A 23,323-nucleotide genomic window follows, 5' to 3' on the forward strand; every position below is an offset into this window, starting at 1 on the left:
TTCAATGGTAGGCTCATAATTTGGCATAAACAACATGAAATCAGGGATCCATTCTTCATTGTATCAGTGTTTCAGGCTGCTGGTGAGGTAATGACATCAGGGATGATTTTTCGGCACGCTTTGGGTACTAATTGTACATCATTTAAGCACCACAGCCTACCTAAGTTCTGTTGCTGACTGTGTCCATCCCTTTATGAACACAGTGTAACAACAAACAACAAAATCTCTGAGGAATGTTGTTGAATCTGTGTCATGAAACATTAAGGTAATTCTGAAGATGAAAAAGGGACCAACCCCGTACTACCAAGGTGTACCTAATGAATTGGTTAGTGAGTGTATATTTTATTTGAAATGGTTTGCTCAAGCCCTGAATTTGATTTTTTAATTGCTTATCATTATCGTTATTATTATTGTGAAATAAACAAAAATGTGAAAAATGCGATAGTGTTAATTTACTGTTTGTAAATTAAAATGCTTTACAGTGCTCCAACATTTAATATGTCTATGATGAAACTAATTTGTAATTTGTAAGGTTTGAATTTTTTGTTTGTTTGTTGTTTTACTTTTGATTTTTTTTTTCATTTTAGAAGTTTCTTTTTTGTTGTTGTTTTTTAAATAACAATAAATTTATAATCAGTCAGAGGCTCATAATCACAGCTGCAAAATCTTAAGTGGAGGTAACTACATTCTTCTGTGATTTTTCCAAACAACTTTGTTCTGTATGACTGCTTCAAGTCCCTCATCGCTCTTTGACACTGAGCTGGAAGCAGCAGGACATCTGATTTTCTATCTGTTCCCACACCTGTCTTCTTGCTCTTTGCTGCTGTTCTTCTTTCTCTTAGTCATCAAAAGACACCACGTCCTCTCTGTCTTTTCCCCTCTGTCCTTCATCTCAAACTCTTACTTGTGTCAGTTTGTGCCTGTGTTATTATTTATGGGCTGGTGAATGGAGAAAGATTGAATGAGACCCAGAGCTTGGCCTTTACCCTCACACTGTCTGCTACTCCTAAATCACCACAGAGTCTGGCTTACTTTCACATTAATGGTTTGTCCATGGTGTTTGTGTGGGTGAGAGAAAGAGCCAGGCACAGAAAGAACAAAAGACCCGTCTTTTGTCCTTAAAATACTTGCTTGTTTGTCCAAAAGCCTCGTATAGCCTTTGTTTTCTGTTTTCTTGTTGTAAAACAAGTATTTTATTAAATAAAATTCAGTTTCTTCAGTTATGAACAACCACTTAGTGACAGTGAAAAGGAAAAACTCTCTTTTAACAGGAAGAACCCTCTGGCAGAACCAGGCTGAGGGAGGGCCAGGAGGCTGCCAGGTCAAAAGACACACTGTGGAAGAGATCCAATGATTATTAATAACTAATGATTAAATGCATTTAATGGCTGGTGTTTTAAGTTTATTTAGTTTAAACCCTAATATCAAAAGTATAGAAACTATCCAATCAAAACTGGGAGCTGGTTCCACAGAGGAGAGGTTTGAAAGCTGAAGGTTCTGCCTCCCAAAATTGCAAACTAGCAGTCTGAGAGCCAAATGCTCTGCTGGGGTGATATTGCTCTATGAGGTCTTTAAGATAAGATGGGGCCTGATTATTTAAGACATTGTTTGTGAGTATTCACTCTACTGTCAGCTTGTCTCCAGATTTTTTTCAAATGAGAGTGTGCCAATATTTGAGGGCTGTACAGGTAAGAAATGAGCTATTTTCATATTGTCATTAGATTCATTATACTACTAGCTTAGCTTAACTCTGTCACTGTGGTTTTCATGTAAAGGAGCATGTTCATGTAGCACAGAGCTGTTTTAACATATGCAATTAAAACTCTTCAATATAGTTATCTGTTTTATGGTTTACTGCCCATAAAAAAACATAATATTCTGCACATCAGTGCAACTTAAACCACTGTACCTGCTTTAAAGATACATGCACTGATGGATGTTTTTGGTGTGTGTGTGTGTGTGTGTGTGTGTGTGTGTGTGTGTGTGTGTGTGTGTGTGTGTGTGTGTGTGTGTGTGTACGGGTTCGTACTATCCTGGTGGGGACCAAAATCTGACTTTTACTATCCTGGTGGGGACTTTCTGCACCGTGGGGACCAAAATCCAGGTCCCCTCGGGGTTGAAAGCAATTTTCACACTCAAAATGCGGTTTTACTGTCAGGGTTACAATTAGGTTATGGTTAGGTTTAGGGTAAGGGTTAGGGTTAGGCATTCATTTTTAATGGTTAGGGTTAGGGTAAGGGGCTAGGGAAAGCATTATGTCAATGGGATGTCCCCACGAGGATAGCAAACCAGACATGTGTGTGTGTGTGTGTGTGTGTGTGTCTCTACGGCCAAAACAGGACCAGCTCAAGTTTATGACCCTGCAGTGCAGTCTTTTTTCTCAGGGTGACAGAGGCGACAGCCGATCTGCAGGGGGAATAGGGGGCAAGTCTGAAGGACACCTGGTCTGCGAGGAGCTCAGTTGGACAGTATTTTATGTATTTTGTACTTTCAAAGTCATTGAAGCAATTGTAAAAATATATTTTCAGAGTGTCCAATGTTGCCTTGTCATTGTGATTTAAATGGACATGAAGTTTAAATTGGGTTTGCACGTTAGCCTGGAGCAAAATCATCATAATCCCTCTGTTTCCCTTTATCTGTGAAGCAAGTCACCTTTTTATGCTTTGAAAAAAAAAACAGCAATCGTGTCATTCATTGGTATGTCTGTTTTTGTCTGTGTATGCTTAACTTCTTCTCAGCTTCAGTAAATTCAAAACACACTTTCTATTCTCCCGCACCAAACTACTGAGAAAGGCTTTTGTTTCTTAGGAACATAAATGATATCCAATTCTCCTCAAAGCTACAGAGAGAGAGAAGGAGAAAGACTGCACACAATAAATCATTCTGAGCTCCATCAACTCAATCCCTTTTGATAGCATCAAAGGAAGGAAGAAGATGAGCAATTTCCTGTGTTGTGTGTGTACAAATTGAAAAGTCTGTATAGTCTCTGTGAGGGTTTGTGTTTATACCTGAAACAGGAACACAATATATGGCCTAGTAACATGCTCAAACAATCTGTCAAGTGGGCAGAGACGGGAAGTAGTCTGAAAAGGAGCAAGAAAAAAAATAGTTGCAACATTTAACATTTAAAGTGACAAAAAGCACAGCAGTGCTAAACCAACAAACTTATGGTACACTCACACTAGCACACCCATATGTGTGTGACCTTCAAATTTAAAGTTTGTTTGACTAGTGGGATTACTGGTCCTGGTCTTACAGGACGCACAGGTGGGCCCCTGTGTGGATCAGTTGGAGCCAGACGTCACTAACACATGTAGTGCGATCAACTCCAACAGCTCCCACAACCTGGTACTTCAAAACCTCAAGGAGAGTTTAAGGTACTGGGAGTCAAAATTGGTGGGTAATTGTGCTAAGTAATTAATAAATCTGTGAGGAACAGTGTGTGCCCACTTCATTGTGTCACCAAAGGCATAAAATACTGAAGGGAGAGAGAGCATGACAAAGAAATTGTCACTATGTAAATTTTTAGCTGTTTTCTTGGTTAAGGCTGCAGTCAGCAGGAGCTAGAACAGGGCCTTGACCGAAAGTTAATAGATCAGAGAGCTGGAAATAATGAAAACACATAAACCTATCACATTACCCCCGTGGAACAGAGACAAACCATTGTATGACCACTAGTTCTGAGCATGTTACTCGCCGGTTTTCCCCCCTTATTATCAATATGAAAATTGCTTTTAAAATTGCCAACAATGACTGTAATTCTTTCATGCATGCTTTTCATATTCTTTAAGCATCTTTAAATTTTAAAAAAATCTATGATGTCAAACCATCATTCCCCAAATATAGTATTAACGCTCCTGCTGTAGGCACAATACAGCACTCAGTTGTGTAGACTGTGTGAAAGAAATACAGGAAAGTATTTTGTGCCTCTAGCGCCCTCTGTCTTTATTGTAAACATGAAACTGCACATAAGTGATATTTAAAAGTGTCAGACAATCAAATGCACGTCTCTCCTTTTAGGTTTGGAACCCACCAAAGATTTCAGTACTCACTGTTGATTTCTACTGGAGCCAAAAAAGATTCAGTTCTTAATACACAGTACCCATGAGCACTTGCCTAAAACTCTGACCTTGATGGGTCAGAGGTTTTGGTGCTTCGTTATGTTCATCAACATGTTCTGGAAGTTTTTTGTGTGTATGGGCGAACTCACTGGCTGACAGGATTAATGGCAGACTTGCCTTTCATCTCAGCATCGTTGCTCCTCTTGACACAATGATGAGGAGGAGGTTCCTGGCACTCCTCCCGAGCTTCCTGATGCGTTCAAGTCAGCATTCCTAAATCCTTCTGTGTGAGCTAAACCTTTCTTTAGATGTCTGTTAAATGCTAAAAGTTGTATTTTAAAATCATCTCGTTTTAGACGAATGCCACTGCTCTCAAATATATGGCTAGATAATGTTAGGCACATATAATTAAAAGTAGCTTAACAATTATATATTTTACCTCAAAATTTCAAAATTTCCATCCATTTGGAAAACAAACACCACATAGTACATTTCTTTGATGCTGTATTTTTGGCTAAAAATGAAAAACTTCAATTGGACTTAAACAGACATAAAATGATTTTTATTTAATGTAAGTATTATATTTATGTTTTGAAGAAACTTACATCAAACTTTTAAATCAGTGGGGTTGATAAATATGCAGCACATTAATAAAACCTGTTGTTGTTTAAAGTGGTAAGGAGCTTTGTGGCTTAAATTTTATCGAATCAAAGTCTGCCATCTTGTGGAACTATGACAAACTACAACTGTATTCCCAGTACTGGCCATTTTGTTTAAACTCATGGTACTTTTCCTATATTGCATTGCAGCAGGATCATACATGCAACATAGTTTAGATAACATCAGTTTAGCTTGACATAGAAACAAGTATGTTACATGAACTAGGAAAAACACCACAGCATTTATATCCTAAATCCTATATATCCTTTATTTATATGTATATCCTTTGGTGTTATCCATACCATAACACCAAATATAAAAGACAAACACAGGCCGGAGAGTAAAAAGTACAGAAATACAAAATAGCTGGAAAAGTTAAATACAAGAAGATATAAAAGTAACTTAAACATCTCACACTTGAGGACAAAGGAGGCCTGGCTGACTTCAATAAAAAGTGGATTACAGTATCATTTTATCATTTGAAAATCCAATATCACCACAAAGATCTAACATGTAAATATATAAATATACTCTTAATACTAACCCCTGCCAAAAAGCCTCTCACAACCTCTGTGCTTCAGTTAAATATATTGACCTTTTTCAAAGGAAAGAAAATTATATTAACTTGGCCTAATGATCAGATTTGGCAAGATGTAACAAAGGTATCTCCATTTTGCCACATAATAAATATGCAATATTTCATTTTTGTTTTAACCATTGGCCAGATTCAGGTTCCCACTCCCATGATCCAAAATCCTACAATTATAAACAATACCTTTTTTGGAAAACCTTCAGCACTGAACTCCCCGTTTGATCCTCTCCCAGTAGCCATTCATCTGCAAGATGCTTGTTGTTGTCGAAGCGATCACCTTTGAAAGACTGCAGCTGCTCAGAGAATGGCTGGGCTTGACAAGAAACATTGTTTCTTCAGGAGGGTCAGTAGGAGATACGCCCAGGCGTTTCAGACACATGCCGAGGTAAGCATCTTCAATGTAGATCGGTTTGATCTGAGGTGACACTCCCAAGATCTTCCCAGGAAGGTCTAGTGACATGACGTAGGCAAAGCCGAGCGGATACGGGGGGTACTCTGATTCAGCAATCACAGATTGAGGCATGTAGAACTTCATAAATTGGTTCCTTAAAACAGGACTATGCCACCAAACCAGCCCAGTCATATAGTTTTGTTTAGCTGTGCTAGGATCCAGCAACAGTTTCACCAGATTCGGGACATTGAGTATAACATCGGAGTCGATCTTCATGACAAAGGAAGCCTTAGTACAGTGTGCAGCCAGCCACTCCAGCATGACCATAGTCTTGATAGTCAGATTATAGTAGCTGTCCTGAAAGTTGCTCTGAATCAGGTCATGGTATTGCTGATTCTCCTGCTGAAGCTTCTCTTGCTGATGTTTAGCATCACTTCCACCAGGGAGGCCCACTATGAAGACAGTCTCTACCCGCTGACCCAGAACCAGCTTCTCATTTCCCCACGTCTGTCGGATGACATTCCGAGTTCCCATATTACCGGGTGCAACAGGAACCATCAGAATAAGGAAAGGAGTTGTGGCCCTACATGTAGGCGTGTCATCCATGATGAATTTGTAGTTTCGTGGGTAGGCCACATGATATGGTCCTGGATCCTCCCAACGTGGCTCTGCTGATGCTGGTTGATAAGGAATGTTCCTAACCACTTTCTTGGAATTGAGATAGAAAAAGATGAAAATCACTGCTGCTGCAATGCAAATGAAGCCTTTTAGGTGCCTCTTCTTGTCCATGAAAACTACAGAGAAAGGAAACATATTTTATCATGAGAACTTGTACAGCACGTATTCTGCAGGCTTCATTGAGTGGTGGCCTCCAGCTCACTCTAGAGGGGTTCACAGCTGAGTGTTAATGACACTCAGCGCCTCCACATCTGAGGACATGGCCCTCAGCAGGAAAAGGCCAGACTGCCCACTCCGGGTCAGGGACGAGTCACTGCCCAGGAGCAGAGGAGTTTAAGTATCTCTGTGTCTTGTTCACAAGTGAAGGAAGTGGGAGATTGACAAACAGATTTGGTGCCACAGCCGCAGTGATGGGGAAGCTGCACCCGTTTGGCATGAGAGGAGCGTGCATAGAAGCGAAGCTGTCGATGACGACAAGCTCATCATTAGGGCTGGGTATCGTCACTGATTTCTAGAATCGATTCAATTCCGATTCACAAGGTCCCGAATCGATTCGATCCACGATTCGATTTAATTCGATTCGATTCAATTCGATTTGAATCTGGGAAATTTTGACAGTCAGAAATATTATAATTCAGATCAGTACATTTACATATTTTTGTATCTATAAAAAGGAAGATGACACACACAAGACTTTATCAAAGGTGTGAGCGTCACAGCAGATGCCTTTGTGTCAAAGTAGCTGAAGATAAAACACAGAAAAACATGAAGGTGATTTTCCTGACCTGGGATTTTATAAAAAAATATTCTGCAGTACATCAAAAACGAAAGAAAACCATTAATCAACATATGAACGTTACCTCTGACGTTACAGCGGTTTTATTAGAGACACGGCTAAGCGTTTTGCATTTTGCATAATTTTAAAAAGTTTAAATTGGTTCAGTATTGAACGGCAGAAATTAGGTTTTCTTTTCGGAAGTATGTAAAAGGGGAAAAAAACAGCGGCCGACAGCGCTGTAAACAACGGTAGACTTGAGAGAGAGAGCGAGAGCGAGAGAGAGAGAGCTGTGCATGAAGTGTGATTTTATCGTGGTGAAAGCAAAACAGTAAAAGTCAGAGTGAATTCATGACGATGTTTATGTGAAGCGTAGTTTGGATCTTCTTTTGCTGCTGGTTCGGTCAATATTGTTTGGAGAGAGATAAAACTAACAACTTTAGAATCAGCGCAAAAAGGGCGTGAACACAAAGCGCAGACCCGCCGACAGATCAGAATCAGCGAGCTGTCGGCTTTCAGCCCCGACCGTGAGAAAGGCGACATCTCACTGATTCTGATCCGCGGGTCGCGCTGTGTGTTTAAGTCTTTGCGCAGAATCCGTGTTCCTGCTCTCATTTACTGTCTTAGCTGTTTGGTGGTTGTTGAAATTTTGTGAGAATTCACCTGAGATTCTGGCATTTCGGGCAAAATAAATTTATATTAAAAAATCGATTCAGGATTTTAATGAATCGATTTTACGTTATCCAAGCCAGAATCGATTTTAATCGATAAATCGATTATAAAAACCCACCCCTACTCATCATCACTTGATGTCGACTTCATTTATTTCACAGTTTGCTTTTTAAGGACAATTTTTTCACAAAAGTGCAACACTTTCAGCACAACTCTATGTCACAGGACAAGGTCACATTTGAAAAAAAAAAAGATCTTGCAAAGTGCTCAATACATAATGGCCTTTTTTAACAACCCACTGAAAAAAGAGAAGAAAAAAAACCTTCTAATCTTGCCGGTCATTTGTGAAGCCAAATTATCTTAATAGTCAAAATAGGAACAACATCTAGAGTATATTGTTAAAGATTCAGAATTTTAAGTTCCGTGAAATGTTTTGCATACTGAACCTGGCAACTTCCCTTGTTTTATGCTCAAACAGGTCTACAATGAAAGCAGTCTACGGGAATTCTTGGACTTTAATGCAGAGAGCACTTGCACTTGTGATACAGCACTTAAAAACTGTGCAATCGCATAGGCACCTGTTCTGCTTGTTTTTCTGTATAAGGAAATATTAGCCCAACAGTAACTCTGTTCTATAGGGGATGTCTATCCCCTATAGAATCGGTTTCCCTTGCGCCTGGAGCACGGATCCAGTTTACTCCGCCTCCATTAAAACTAACTAGACGCGAAAGTCGTGATGTTTTAGTTTAGTGGAAAAGTGGAAAATTACAATACATTACCGTTTAGTTTGTGAATTACAACAGAAAGTGATATATTTATTGTTTTTCACCTGTTAGAGATTATTTTACTATCACGAGGACATTTGCCACATAATTATTTGTATCCCCCTCTAACTTAACTGTATGAAGAGGTAAAACCTCCAAAATCTCAGGAGTAAGAAGTCATTATAAGAAGTGTTTGTGAAATAAAAATCAAGTATGTGGGACACTGTTTTCTCCGTGTTTGGACAGGAAAAACAAATTGTGGCAAGATCAGCATGATATTATTTTTATCCCACTGTAATCTTAATGTATAGATTAATATAATGTATATAAAGCTAACATCTTCAAAGGAGTAAAACGTCATTATAACAAGCGTATTTGAATTAAAAATCAAGTACGTGGGATATCCGTGACTTGGACAGCCCAGCGCGTGCTCCCGACGCAGGGGGAACAAATTATGTCGGGGATACCTACCTTGGCACAACCGGCCCACTTAGCAGCCAATCAGCATTTAATCTGCGTTTGGGTCATCCGCGTCCAGCGACCTGTAGTTGACCTTTAGAATTGCACGGAAATAAATAAATAAATTTAAAAAATAAAATAAAAAAAGAATTGTACGGCGTTTACAGTTTGTGAAGCCACCCTGTCTGTTCACTGACCGAACGGAAAAATAAAAATAAAATTAATACATTTAAATAAAAATTATAAACACCATAAATGTACGTTTTTAGCGACTATTTCCGCTTTTTGTGAGCTTCCTCGGTGCATGTAAGCCGACTATGTCTTAAAGAGAAGAGCTTTTCTTTATTCCAGAATCCGGTGATGCTTTTTCATATTTACAGCGATCAGTGCTCACCTGTTTTTGTCCCCAGCGTTCGGCATTAAAAGTAAAGCGTGGATTGAGAGTTTATTCAGCACGGGAATACAAACTGACGTAGGTTGTGTTGTTCCTTGATTTCCATCCGCTTGTTTGTAAAAAGCGCTCTTCTATTTCTCTTTTCATTTGAATTTAGATAAACTCCAGAGAGTTCCTACAACGGGTGACCACAGGGAGATCAAACAGGTAAACTCCACACCCTGAGTCTGAGCACCGCCCAAGTCAAGTCACTTCCTTACGTACTCTAGAATTCTCAAACTTTAACGAGCTGTGTGCTACTGCTGGCACTAGTACAAAAAACAGCAACAAAAATAAAACAAAAACGAAAAAACACCCACAAATATTTCCAAAAATGTAATGTTTTCAATTCAAATTTCAATTTGAATTGAATTTGAATTCAATTCAAAATTCAAATATTGTATAACAAGGCAAAACTAGAAACCTAAAAGCAAGATTTTTTTTCTCACTCTTAACTAACTGAAGCGTTTCTTTGAACTACCAAGTAAACAAATTAGTGCTCTCATTCTGGCCAGACACGTGGCAGCACCTCTGCTATAATTTTTTTCGTATTAAAAATAAAAATGCAGACATAAGTGTACACATACGTTTTTGACTGCTAGTAAAAAATGCTTTCTTTACAAATAACTCTCTCACTGAACTAACACAGCGAACCTCTCAACATATCTGTACTCTCTGCTCATATTGCCTTCATACTAAATACTTTTTTTGCTTTTTAAAGAACTTACTTTGACATCGCACTCAACAACCAGAAACAAAAGAAAAGTAGCTTCAAAGGCCAAATTGTATTATATTTCTTCACGTCAATATACGGGGTTGACCTGACAGGTAGTTGAAATACTGGTTTTCTGAGATACAAGGAAACGTCAGTGTAAAACTATACTGTAATAACCGTTTCTGACGTTGGAAGCAAATGACATCCGCGCAGTGTATTAAGTATATGTATTTTTTTAAACAAAAAAACAAACAAAAAAAACAAGAAAAAAAACCCACATACATAAAACAGGGACAACTCACTGGCCAAATTCACAGTGGTGCGTTTGATTGAAGCAAAGTTAACACCTCCAACTTGTTTTTCCCCTCAAACCATACCTTAACCGTTTTTGCTTTTTGGCATTATCCTGCTGAAAGAGGTCACGGCCATCACGGAATACTTTTTGCATTAAAGAGTGTAAATAGTCTGCAACAATGCTTAGGTAGGTGGTACATGTCAAAGTAACATCCATGGATGGCAGAGTTTTTAGAGTCCCAGTTAACGAAAATCAAAGAAGCTGCCAGACAAGACAGGCAAAACAAATTACATTAAAAAATTTCATTTTGCTACACCAATTTAGATTTTGCCCACATTAGTCTACAAATGTCAAACTGAGAGTGAGATGCTTTTCTTTACATGCAAAACATTTTCTTTATGTTTAACAACAAATCAACTCTTTTATCTGCCTGCAACTGTATAATGTGAGATCACCATCATGACCCAGTAAAGATATGAGACTACACAGTGAGCAAAGATGTACAAGCGTCATCAAGCCCAACACTTCAGACCTTGAATAAAACTTGATATTCTACAGCTTGTTAAATGTAAATAGGCATGTGTTTAGTCTTAGTTTTTGCCTTTTTTTTTTTTGAATAATCAGAGGCAATACATGTTGCAAATAACCAGTCAACCATTGCAAATGTCATTTCCAGTAAGTATATCCCTCGTTACTACAGCATACTAAATAAAGTACTACATGGTGGAAGCAGTCTGTTTCTGGCAGTCTGTTTGTGTAATTAGAGCGTGTGAATCAATTACAGTCTTCCAGTCCATTTTAACCTTTAAATGCTGGCCATCTTTGAGATCAGAACCCTCGTACTAAGGTGCATTTTGCTTTAAGATGTACAGTGAACCTTGACTTAATGAGTCTTTACTGCCAGTGTCTCTTATTTCAGGTGGGACGGACTAAGACACAAGAGGAAGTTAACAGATGTATGCAATGAGACAGTTAAAACAAAGGAATAGTCTAAAAGCATTGAAAGTGCTCAGCACATTGAATTGTCTTCTAAGGGCTTTCAATGATCCCAGATTTCAAACTGATAGAAAACAAAACAAGACAGTGCTGTACTGTGGTATTATCATAGACTCAAGTATGTGAATGACACTTCTCACAACCACTGGAGAAAGGTTCAGGTTTTGAAAAAACATATTAATTACATTCAAATGAATAAGAACAGTCCATTTAATTTAAGTATACTTTAATATGTAAAATAAACCTTATAATCTTTTAAAATATTTACACCTTTCACTAGAAGTCACTTTAAAGTTTAACCCCAGCTGTATTATTTCTAAACACATTTAAGTAACTTCAGGATTCTTTCTCAAAATGCTCCGCATACCCTTAAGAGGTAAGCGAAGTGCTGAGTTCTTTCACTAATGCATCAGTAGCTGTAGTGGATTTGTCTGTTTGTTTCTCCCCTCTTACCCCTTTTTGTGTGTGTTTGGGAGGTTGTACCTCTAATCTACATTATAACCACAACCCTAAGTGCACCCGAATGGTATCCGGAAACCAAACGTACTGCAACGGTGATAACCCGAGGTAGTGTGGTAACTTCTGCTGTACAAACAACTCCACCCCGTCAACCCTGCCAAAATGGCTGAAACTCAAACATCAGTTGTAGAGTTTTTATTAACCCTTGCCTGGGATACCTTCAAGTAGTTTATGTTTCAAGTATTAAAATGTCCCACAGGAAACTGAGGAGCCAGGTACCATTGGTCAATGCAAATGTAAATTCCCTGCATATTGCTCTTGATAAAACCTTAAATGTAATGCAGTAGCTCACTTTCATCTTTACAACCCAGTAACCCTAAATATACAAATAAATAAATTTCCACAAATTTCTCTGGAAGATCATTGGAAAAGACATATCCCATACCCAGTGTGTAGGTCGGGTATTTAGGCTCTGGATACAATTCCTCAGGCACATACCACTTGGAGTTCTTGGAACGAATGACTGGTCTGTTCCACATAAGCATCCCTGTCAGGTAGTTTGTCTTGGGGATGCCCGGCTGTTTTAGCATGATTACTAGATTGTCAACATTCAGAAACATGTCAGAGTCAATCTTCATGGCATAGGCTGCTGCAGGGCAGTGTGTACTTAGCCAGTCCATGATCACCATGGTTTTGATTGTTAGGTTTAGATAACTGTCTATGAAGTCACTCTGGATCAGGTCATGGTGCTGCAAATTTTCCTGTTCGAGCTTCTCAACATTATCTTCTCTAGAGACACCCAACATAAATAAAGTGAGTACCAGCTCACCCTGAACTATGTTTTCTTTGCCCCATGTCTGGTGGATCGCGTCCCGAGCTGCCACAGTTTTTGGTGCCACTGGAACCATGAGGACCAGGAATGGGATCTTGTTCTTGCAAACCTCTGTGTTATCCATAAGAAAATGGTAGTTGCGTGGATAGGCTTGGTGGTACTGAAGGGAGGTAGATCGCACAGTCGAAGGTTCAGTGGTTTTGTTAATGTCATTTAATATAACTTTGTGTTTGGGGTGAATGCGATAAGCAGGTGCATTAACCCTACTGTTCTGGTTTAAAAACCACTGGTATTGTTCCTGCAGTGGGAAGCTCTGCCATAGTGACAGCGAGCGGCTGGACAGGGTGTAACACAAGCCTAAGGCCAAAACACAAAACAGAAGCAGGAGCTGAAACCAGGAATGAAATAAGATCTTCTTCTGTGGAAAGATGCTCTGGACAAGTTCCCTAAAAAGACAAGAAAGATAAAAGTAGTGAGTTATATCATCTTTCTTTGCCATTGTTAACAAAGTGCACAGCTTCACAACATTAGAGTTAGAGCTGAAAATCTCTAAGCTCACTGATACTGAAGATTTATGCTTCAGTGGGAAATCTGCACCATATCAACACTCCTCTGAAACCCTGTGCCATAACCTATGGAACAACTTGATGTGCACCTCCTTAATGATGTAAGTACAAGCCAGGTGAACACAGCCCACAGATATTGTGATCAGCCTCTTTAGTACTGCCAATTTCTGTTGCATGTTTCCAGCTACTTTTATGCTGCAGTTTTTGAATTTATCAGTGAAAGAATAACAATCTGTGACAGGTTAGGTCCGGGAGCCACTCCTGGGTTTTTGCTTTTTATAAGCACAGGTGCAGGTGTTTAGTGTATCTCTTGTGGGATCCTGGAGCTGTACGAATGCCTGGTGTAAGCTGTGTTATTTGGGATTTTTAACTTTTCTATGACAGCTTGATGTGGGTCCCATAGCCTTCTATCGGAGCGGTAGTTCACACAAAATGTTCCACTTGAGTTTAGTAGAGTTTGGTAGAGGTTTAAAGTTATTTGTACCCCTGTAGGAAGAAAACATTGTTTTTTTCCTGTGGAGAAACTTGTAGTGGACTCCGCTACTGCTTGTCAATACTTATTAGGGTGGGACCCTTACCTGGAGACATGTAACTGAACAGTAGATATGAAGCAAAGTGGGAGGGATATATCCTTTTGAGGTAAATTGTTCAGTGTAAGTGATGTCCTGCTTTAATTTACAGATTGCCAAGCTGCTGCTTTGCCGGGGTGGATTTCAGGCTGCTGGGCCAAGGTCCTTATACACAGGTGGCTATTGTAACTTGTTTTAAAACTGGTTCAACTTGACAGTGAAGCACTGAAGACTATTGTGACAGTTGTGGATATTTGTTTGTGTTTCATTGTATCAGTAGGCTCAATTCTAAAACACAATAGGCTCATTCCTATTGAAATAGGTACCTCCCCCAGGTCACAAACCATTGTTTAATTATCAGGAAAAATCATGATAGCATTGACATAAGGACTCACAAATGATAACAAAATCCTTGAGGTAGATAATACAGTCATAATCAGTAGCGGGTTTTGATACGGGCGACACGGGCGGTTGCCCGGGGCGGCATCGTGGTGGGGGGCGGCATCACGGGCATCGGCAAAAAAGCGCATATTAGGAATGGCATGGGCACCGAGCGGCTTTCTATCGCCCATTCGCTGGGAGTAAGGGCGCCCTCCGTTTGCGAGGTGCGCCTGCTGCTTGCTGCACAGGGAGGAGAGGGCGGGGCGACGGGGGACTCTCTACCTGGCTGGAGCAGCATCTAATAACCAACTCGCAAGATAAAACAAAATAAAAACAAACCAACAAACACGAAAACACCAGACATTATGATACAGACTTATAATTTGCACCGATGTTTTTCTATACACGAAAAGTGAGCGCGAGAGCCCTCGGTACGCCTGCTCGCTGCTGAAGTCAAAGTAAACTTTATTGTCATCTCCGCTACATACAGTCCAGCATATAGAGAGACGAGACGACGAGGCTCCAATTACAGCAGTGCAAGTAAACGAACAATAAATATTTAAGAGTAAAAACATGAATATACACTTTAGGACTATGGGTAAAGGGATCAATAATGATTTAAAATGTATATTTTATATTTTGTTGATTTAAAGTCTCAGTTTAGAAAAAAGAGAAAAGAAGAGGAGGAGAAATGAGCAAAAGATAGAGGTAAGCAGATGTGTCATTGGATAATGGCAGGTCATCCTGAACAATCAGAATCAGAATCAGAATACTTTATTAATCCCTAAGGAAATTATGTGGGTTACAGTTGCTCCAAGAAGAAATGGTAAAAATAGTAACAGTAACAGACTAAACTCCAGACAATACATTATGTTACAGATTTTACACATTTAAGAAATAGCACTAATATATACAGATCACTCAATTATAAATATCAAGGATTAACAGAGGTGATTATAAATAAATATTAAGAAGATTGACAAGTATATTACAGAGTAATAAAGAGGGTGTATAAAAAGGGTGTAACTATTGCAGTGTTCACAGTGTATTAGATAGAGGAGTTGTACAGGGAGATGGCCACAGCCAGGAATGATTTCCTGTGTCATTCAGTGGTGATTTTTGGTCATCTCAGTCTCTCACTGAATGTGCTTATGTGACTAGCCAGCATGTCATGGAGTGGGTGGGAGGTATTATCCAACATTGTCTTTATCTTGGACAACATCTACCTCTCAGACACCACCCTAACGGAGTCCAGCTCCATCCCTACAACATTGCTGGCCTTGTGGATCAGTTAATTTAGTCTGTTGGCATCTGTGACCCTCAACCTGCTGCCAGAGGGAGTGTTCGCCCAGGGCACCAAACAGGCTAGGACCGCCACTGGTCATAATGATACTTGCAAAAAATTAAATCTCTTTATTTTATACACTACCAGTCAGAAGTTTAAGAATACAGCCGAGGCTGATCTGGACGCCTGTCCTTACCTTTCCCACCCCCGACGCTACCCTGACACACCGTTGCTTCAGCTGGACGCACTGCAACAACCTGAAAACGCCAACGGAGCTGCGAAAGGGGGACCGCACCCACCGGAGATGGAGGGCACTAAACGCAAGGCGTCCTCTCACTACACGGGAGGAGATCCCCAGGCGGGCCTCGGCTGACGGAGCTGCGACATCACACCCGAAAAGAGAGTCAGAGCAATAGAATGCTGACCTCCACAAAGCTGCATTAACACTGTACAAGGCTGTGGCAAACCAGCACGGAGGATCAAGCGGCAGAAGAAAAGGGCGTGGCAGAGGCAGGAGAGACAATCGAGGTCAAAGGCCACCCTAGAATGGACAAAACACAGACCGAGACGCATGTTTCACCTGCGGCCATCATGGACACTGGAGAAAGGACTGCCCTATTCAGGGTCAGAACCAGGGTGGACAGCACTATGAACAGAAGCACCAGTTGGAGGGCAGGACCCCAGGGGATGCTTCAGACTCCCAAGACACCAGAACAGGGTAGTGATGCACACATATACACATGCTGATGCACTGAAGAATGCTTTGCAAAAATGCGCTCGTGCTGATACACAGAAGAATGCTCAACAAAAGTACACACACAGACTCTGTTGCAAGAAGCCATTGAACACTTTGCATAAAGGAGTGAGAGCACCACATCTGTTTCAGAGCTCCCATGACTATAGAATTGTGATGTTTTGATGTGTATTTGCTGCATGCAGTAATGAAATAGATTGACCACAACTGACCTTGTTGCAGACTGTATTAACAGAAAATTCCACCACATTATATAGGGCAACCTAGGAAATAAAGAATAACTCAAGAATAACTAAATGAACTTAAACTTAAACCATAATACAACATGACATTAAAACCCAAGAACTCAAAACACTGGATCAAATGACCCAGGAAAATGATAGGATAAGAGCCTCGAGTATAGCTTAATAGTGGTCGTAGTAAGCAATCTCAGTTTCAGCTGTGAGAGAAGACTTTGAGCTGCAGGTTTGACAGAACAAGTTGCAGCAAGAAAGACATTGCTAAAATGTCAGAATAAGACAAAGAGAATTGCCTGGGCCATGAAATACTGCCAACGATCAAACATGAAGGAGGAAGTGGGATGTTCTGGGGCTGTTTTGTTGGATCCAGGATTGGTGACCTGAACAGAGTGAGAAACACCCATCCATGCAATAACCTCTGGTATGCGCCTACTTGGTCAGGGGTTCATCTACAGCAAGATAATGGCCCAAAACATAAATCCAATTTTCAAATATTGCATTGACAAGACAAAACTGCAAATGTGAATGCAATTTTTATTTCTCAGTCTTAACTAAAGCCTTTGATACCATCCGCTATGGTTGCACAACCATAATAGTAAAGAGACCTGTAGACGGAAAAGACAAAAAGAAAGAAAGTTAAGTTGGGGAGAAAGTTAACAGAAAGGGAGAGAGAGAAAAAAATGCCAGTTGTTGAGAAGAGGCAGGGGGGGAGCAGAGAAACCAGAGCAACTACCAACATAACAGTGATGTTGTTAGTGAACAGCACACAGTACTAATAATAAAAGATATTTTTAGAGGCAGCAGCAGCCCAAGATGACATGTGTCTGTGAGTACCTGCTTGTACATCTGTGTGAACATGTCTTGCCATGCGGGAGCGTGCTTGTGTTCATAAGGTTTTTCACTGTAACTGTCTAACAGTGTATGTGGGGAGCCACAGTCCCGCCCACCAACACCTGAAGAAGGCATGGAGGAGACCTGGGCCTAACACATCCAGGAGCCCACCAGACCATGAAAGCTCCAGGAGGACCACCGCAGGGTCAACCCTGTGCTTTTAGCTCCTGGGGGAGCCTGAGATGTTCTAAGAGAGGTGGAGTGTAAGACCAGACCTAACACAGACATAGACAAACAGCCACACACATGCATTCCCCTTCCTCACACACCCAACATCAAGACATGCAGAAATGAATATTGTACACTCACACTACCCACAAACACTCTATACTCCCAGGTCCAAGCACCAACACCCCCATAGGGGCAATTAGCACCCAGACCCAGGAGATGTTCTCCTTCACTCTGGGGTGGAGACAAGCAGTCCGCCCGGCCCAGCACAGCAATCCTGTCAGCGACTGATTGTTATAGGAAGGTATTACATGAGGGTTTTTTTTAAATAAAATATTATGATATTTTAGTATTTTATTTGTGTTTTGAAGGAAGCTTACATCATACATTTAAAGCAGTGGGGTTGAAAAATATGCAGCACATTAAACATACCAACCCGTTCTCACTCCCAAATCGTAACATTTTACGCTAGGTGACAAATCGTCAACATATTACGTTTTCGGGCACCCAAGGCGTTCCTACGTCACGACATCGGAAAACTGCGGACACATGAGAACCGTTTGGACTCAATCTACACATCTTCGCTTTTTCCCTTAAAATCGCTTTAGAAAACACTATTTCACCTCATTAAAGTGCTGGTTAAGGTTAGGAATAAGGTTATGGTTAGGTTTAGCGATAAGGTTAGGTTTAGGCTTAGGTATACGGTTATGGTTAGGTTTAGGGATAAGGTTAGGTTTAGGCGTAGGGATACGGTTATGGTTAAGGTTAGGAATAAGGTTATGGTTAGGCATAAGGTTATGGTTAAGGTTAGGCATAAGGTTATGGTTAGGCATAAGGTTATGGTTAGGCTTAGTGATAAGGTTAAGTTTAGGGCTGCAGTACAGGGCTGGAAACCGCCGCGTACCATAACAACGTGGAAGGTCACCTTTCGCGTTCCTCAGGAACGCCGCAGGACGTGACAAAACGTCGGGATGTTACGCCTCGGGAGTGAGAACGGGCTCAACATACTTGTGGCTTAAATTTTATCGAATCAAAGTCTCCATCTTGTGGAACTATGACAAACTATAACTGTAGAATTCACAGTACTGGCCAATTTTTTTTTCTTTACAGTCATGGTACATTTCGTATATTGCATCACATCAGGATCATACATGCACCATAGTTTAGTTTAGATCAGTTTAATTTGACATAGTTCATGTAAAAAACTTGTCTCTAAGAAACACACCACAGCTTTTATATCCTAAGCTGGTTTACAATGCAAACAAACAAATGAAAAAAAAACAAGCAAACAAATGAAAAGAAGAAAGACAAGGAGTCAACAACATACACAATCTATAGTAAATATACACATTAAAACAAAAAAATAAACAATATACTAAAGTAGTAGACTAAAGTATAACAAAATACCATAGCAAAACAGTACACGTCATTAACAATTATGTTTAGCTACTGTTAAAGCAACTGCACAGTGATGGAATCTTATCATCTCATCAGTTGCAAGTTCTACAGCAAATATCATGCCATACCATTACACAGGCCGGAGGGTAAAAAGCACAGAAACACAAAAGAGCTGGCGAAGGTAAATACAAGACGACATAAAAGTAAATGAAACATCTCACACTTGAGCTGAGGACAACAGAGGCCTGACTGATTCCAATAAAAAGTTGAGAACAGTATCATTTCATCTCTTGCAAATTCAGCAATATTTCAATATCACCAAACACAAAGTTCTAATTTATAATCATACTCTTAATACTAATGTTGCAATGTTCAAATTTCTTAGAGAAAAGTAATTCTGTTAACTTGGCCTAATCATCAGATTTGGCAAGATGTAACAAAAGTATCTCCATTTTGCCACATAATAAATATGCAATATTTCATTTTTGTTTTAACCATTGGTCAGATTCAGGTTCTCACTCTTTTTGGAAAAAGTTCAGCACTGAACTCCCTGTTTGATCCTCTCCCAGTAGCCATTCATCTGCAAGATGCTTGTTGTTGTCGAAGCAATCGCCTTTGAAAGACTGCAGCTGCTCAGAGAATGGCTGGGCTTGACAAGAAACATTGTTTCTTCAGGAGGGTCAGTAGGAGATACGCCCAGGCGTTTCAGACACATGCCGAGGTAAGCATCTTCAATGTAGATCGGTTTGATCTGAGGTGACACTCCCAAGATCTTCCCAGGAAGGTCTAGTGACATGACGTAGGCAAAGCCGAGCGGATACGGGGGGTACTCTGATTCAGCAATCACAGATCGAGGCATGTAGAACTTTATAAATGGGTTCCTTAAAACAGGACTATGCCACCAAACCAGCCCAGTCATATAGTTTTGTTTAGCTGTGCTAGGATCCAGCAACAGTTTCACCAGATTCGGGACATTGAGTATAACATCGGAGTCGATCTTCATGACAAAGGAAGCCTTAGTACAGTGTGCAGCCAGCCACTCCAGCATGACCATAGTCTTGATAGTCAGATTATAGTAGCTGTCCTGAAAGTTGCTCTGAATCAGGTCATGGTATTGCTGATTCTCCTGCTGAAGCTTCTCTTGCTGATGTTTAGCATCACTTCCACCAGGGAGGCCCACTATGAAGACAGTCTCTACCCGCTGACCCAGAACCAGCTTCTCATTTCCCCACGTCTGCCGGATGACATTCCGAGTTCCCATATTACCGGGTGCAACAGGAACCATCAGAATAAGGAAAGGAGTTGTGGCCCTACATGTAGGCGTGTCATCCATGATGAATTTGTAGTTTCGTGGGTAAGCCACATGATATGGTCCTGGATCCTCCCAACGTGGCTCTGCTGATGCTGGTTGATAAGGAATGTTCCTAACCACTTTCTTGGAATTGAGATTGAAAAAGATGAAAATCACTGCTGCTGCAATGAAAAAGAAGATGCCTTTTAGGTGCCTCTTCTTGTCCATGAAAACTACAGAGAAAGGAAACATATTTTATCATGAGAACTTGTACAGCACGTATTCTGATAACACAGCAATACACAAATTAATAAATAACAGAATTAAAGTCATAAGGCTTCCAGCTTTGTGGCCCTCAATTTCTCTTTGCAGAGGATATGGTTCTGCTGGCTTCATCGGGTGATGGCCTTCAGCTTGCACTGGAGGGATTCCCAGCTGAGTGTGAATGACAATCAGCACCTCCACATCTGAGGACGGTCCTCAGTAGGAAAAGGCCAGACTGCTCACTCCAGATCAGGGACGAGTCACGGCCCGGGAGTGGAGGAGTTCAAGTATCTCTGGGTCTTGTTCACAAGTGAAGGAAGTGGGAGATTGACAAACAGTTTTGGTGCCACAGCCACAGCAATGCGGACGTTGCACCCGTTTGGCATGAGACGGCCGCGCATAGAAGCGAAGCTGTTGATTTACCGGTCGATGCACTCCCCTACTCTCCATGTAATAAACGAGCTCCGCATGATTCACAGTTCAAATAATTGTTTCGTATTGGGCCTTAGTGTGGTCACCCAATTAATCTATTGTCTGAAAGAAGCTGTTTCCATAGCTCTCAAGGACACGCTTACCTCTGAGTGGCTGGCCCTTGAAAAGCTCAAAACAGCAGTCAGGTGGGACTGCTGTGCAGCTCTGTCCTCTCATTTACCTATCCAAATCCGCTATTAAAAGGCCTTTACATACCTTTGCCTAAAATTTGTGTAAATATTTCTTGTTAAAAAAAAAAATTTTGGCTCACCTATTTTCTTTCTTGCAGCCATTCACACAGAACAATGTTGTGGCATTTATCTTTTTTTGGACACGAATAAACAGGTTTAACCTAATCAGACCACTGCACTTGGCAAGAATCTCAGAATCTCTGTTTCTTCCTTTTCTTGTTCAGAAACATCAGGACCAGCTCATCGTCACTTGATGTCGACTTCATGTATTTCAGTTTCTTTTTTGAGAACTAATTTTTCACAAAACCACAACACTTTCAGTACATCTTTATGTTACAGGACAGGGTCACATTCGGAAAAAAAAATTGCAACATACCCGGTAGATAATGACTCAGAAAGCTTTGGCTATTTCTAACAACCCTCTACCCTTGCCATTCATTTATGAAGTCAAATATCTTAACAGTCAATATAGAAGCAACATCCAGAGTACACTGTTAAAGATTCTGTATTTTAGGTTCAGTGAAATGTTTTACATCGGCTACTGAACCTACCTTGTTTTATGCTGGAGCGGATGTAGAAAGAAAGCAGTCAACAGACACTCATGGAGTATAATGCAGAGAGCACTTCCACTTGTAATATAACACTTGAAAACTGTGGCAATCACATATGTACAACTGTTCTGCTTGTTTTCGCTGTTTCTAAGGAAATATTAAGCCTAGGAGCAACTCTTTTGGCCTTTTTTCCATTTTAGAGATCACCACACTCCAATGAGGAAGTCAACGTGTAGTGTTAGTCTAGCTGCACAGATGACTGATGTCCAAACAAACAAACAGCTGAAGCGAAAAAGAGGGTTCAAAAAAAAATGAAAAAATATGCACGCCTGTGCATTTCATGCTGTACTTCTAGATCTGTGTTGATCTTTCTCAGCTTCTCCGGTGCCCGGTGAACGCCGATGTCACCCCTTTCCTTATTCCGGCCCACTTATCAACCAATCAGCATTCGACCTACGTATGGGTCATCCGTGTCCAGCGACGTGCAGCTAACATTTAGAATTGCCCGATGGTCTCCAGAACACCGGCAGTGTTTGCCGTTTGTGAATTCACCTCTACGTTTGCTGATCAAACGGAAACCGCTATGCAGACGGGAAAACTATAGACACCATGAATGTAGGCGTTTAGCCATCATTTCCGCGTTCGGTGAGAAATGATGCAAGCCGAAGCATGCAAGCCGACTTTGTCTTATCAGGAGAACTTTTCTTTATTCCAGAATCTGGTAATCCTTTTACATAACAACAACATTCAGTGCTCACCTGTTTTTGCCCCCAGCGTTCGGCATCAAATCGGAGCACGAAGTAAAGATTGGGTGGAAAGTTTTTTCAACACGGGAATACAAACCCACGTAGGTTGTGTTGTTCCTTGATTTCCATCCGCTTGTTTGTGAAAAGCGGTCTTCTACGCTTTTGTCTTTACATTTAAATAAACAGTTAGATTTTACGCAGATAAACTCCAAAGAGTTCCTATGACCACACCGTCCCAGTGCACAGTTTACCTGAAGTCACCCTGAGTCTGAGCACCGCCCGCGTCAATCCAGTCTCTTCCGCTTATTCGCAATGAACTCAGTCGGCAGGAAATCATCTTGAAATTATATTTATAACAAATTTCTAACAATTGATATTTTTCACTCCAAACACTTCCAACTGTTCGCTTGTGAGGATTTTTAATTTTCCAAACACTACAATTAGAAACAAAGTATCCTAAATGTATGTATTTAATGTTTTAATTAACTTTTTAAAAATGAAATATATAAACCCGTACTAAATATTTGTATGGGGAACCTAAACAAATACTATATGTCAAAAAATATTCTGCTATTTCTCAATTCTTTCCTAGAAGGTTTTGATGAAACTGATCATTCGTGTAGAGGTATCAAAAACGGTTTCTTACTGCCATTGTTTAAATTCACAGTATATATGCCTTTGGGGAATAATATGGGCATCTGATCTCTTCTTCAGGTCAAATAAGGCCAAACTTTTATAAAATGTTTTTATTTTTAAAGCTGTGCTTAAAATTTGGT

General features: G+C 40.4%; 3 protein-coding genes across 4 annotated transcripts; all 3 read right to left on the reverse strand.

Annotated features, from left to right (window-relative positions):
• Nucleotides 1-5,512: 5,512 nt before the first annotated feature.
• Nucleotides 5,513-6,493, reverse strand: LOC134629678 (beta-1,3-galactosyltransferase 2-like). Its single transcript, XM_063477203.1, has one exon. It carries the CDS (start codon nt 6,491-6,493, stop codon nt 5,513-5,515), a length of 981 nt encoding a protein of 326 aa, XP_063333273.1.
• Nucleotides 6,494-12,279: 5,786 nt separating this feature from the next.
• LOC134629679 (beta-1,3-galactosyltransferase 2-like) lies at nt 12,280-14,447 on the reverse strand. Its single transcript, XM_065471211.1, has 2 exons — nt 14,374-14,447; nt 12,280-13,228 (listed from the first exon to the last, which is right to left on the reverse strand). Exons 1-2 carry the CDS (start codon nt 14,445-14,447, stop codon nt 12,280-12,282), a joined length of 1,023 nt encoding a protein of 340 aa, XP_065327283.1.
• Nucleotides 14,448-18,404: 3,957 nt separating this feature from the next.
• Nucleotides 18,405-22,771, reverse strand: LOC134628475 (beta-1,3-galactosyltransferase 2-like). 2 transcript variants are annotated; one of them, XM_063475156.1, is made up of 2 exons: nt 22,560-22,771; nt 18,405-20,557 (listed from the first exon to the last, which is right to left on the reverse strand). In XM_063475156.1, the coding sequence occupies exon 2, from the start codon at nt 20,550-20,552 to the stop codon at nt 19,569-19,571; it is 984 nt and encodes a 327-aa protein (XP_063331226.1). In that variant the 5' UTR covers nt 20,553-20,557; nt 22,560-22,771; the 3' UTR covers nt 18,405-19,568. The 2 variants fall into 2 exon arrangements, with proteins under 2 accessions (XP_063331226.1, XP_063331225.1); XM_063475155.1 differs by lacking the exon at nt 22,560-22,771 and adding an exon at nt 21,802-22,178.
• Nucleotides 22,772-23,323: the final 552 nt, after the last annotated feature.

Source organism: Pelmatolapia mariae, linkage group LG6 (assembly GCF_036321145.2).
Source record: "Pelmatolapia mariae isolate MD_Pm_ZW linkage group LG6, Pm_UMD_F_2, whole genome shotgun sequence".
In the NCBI taxonomy this organism is placed as follows: Eukaryota; Metazoa; Chordata; class Actinopteri; order Cichliformes; family Cichlidae; genus Pelmatolapia; species Pelmatolapia mariae.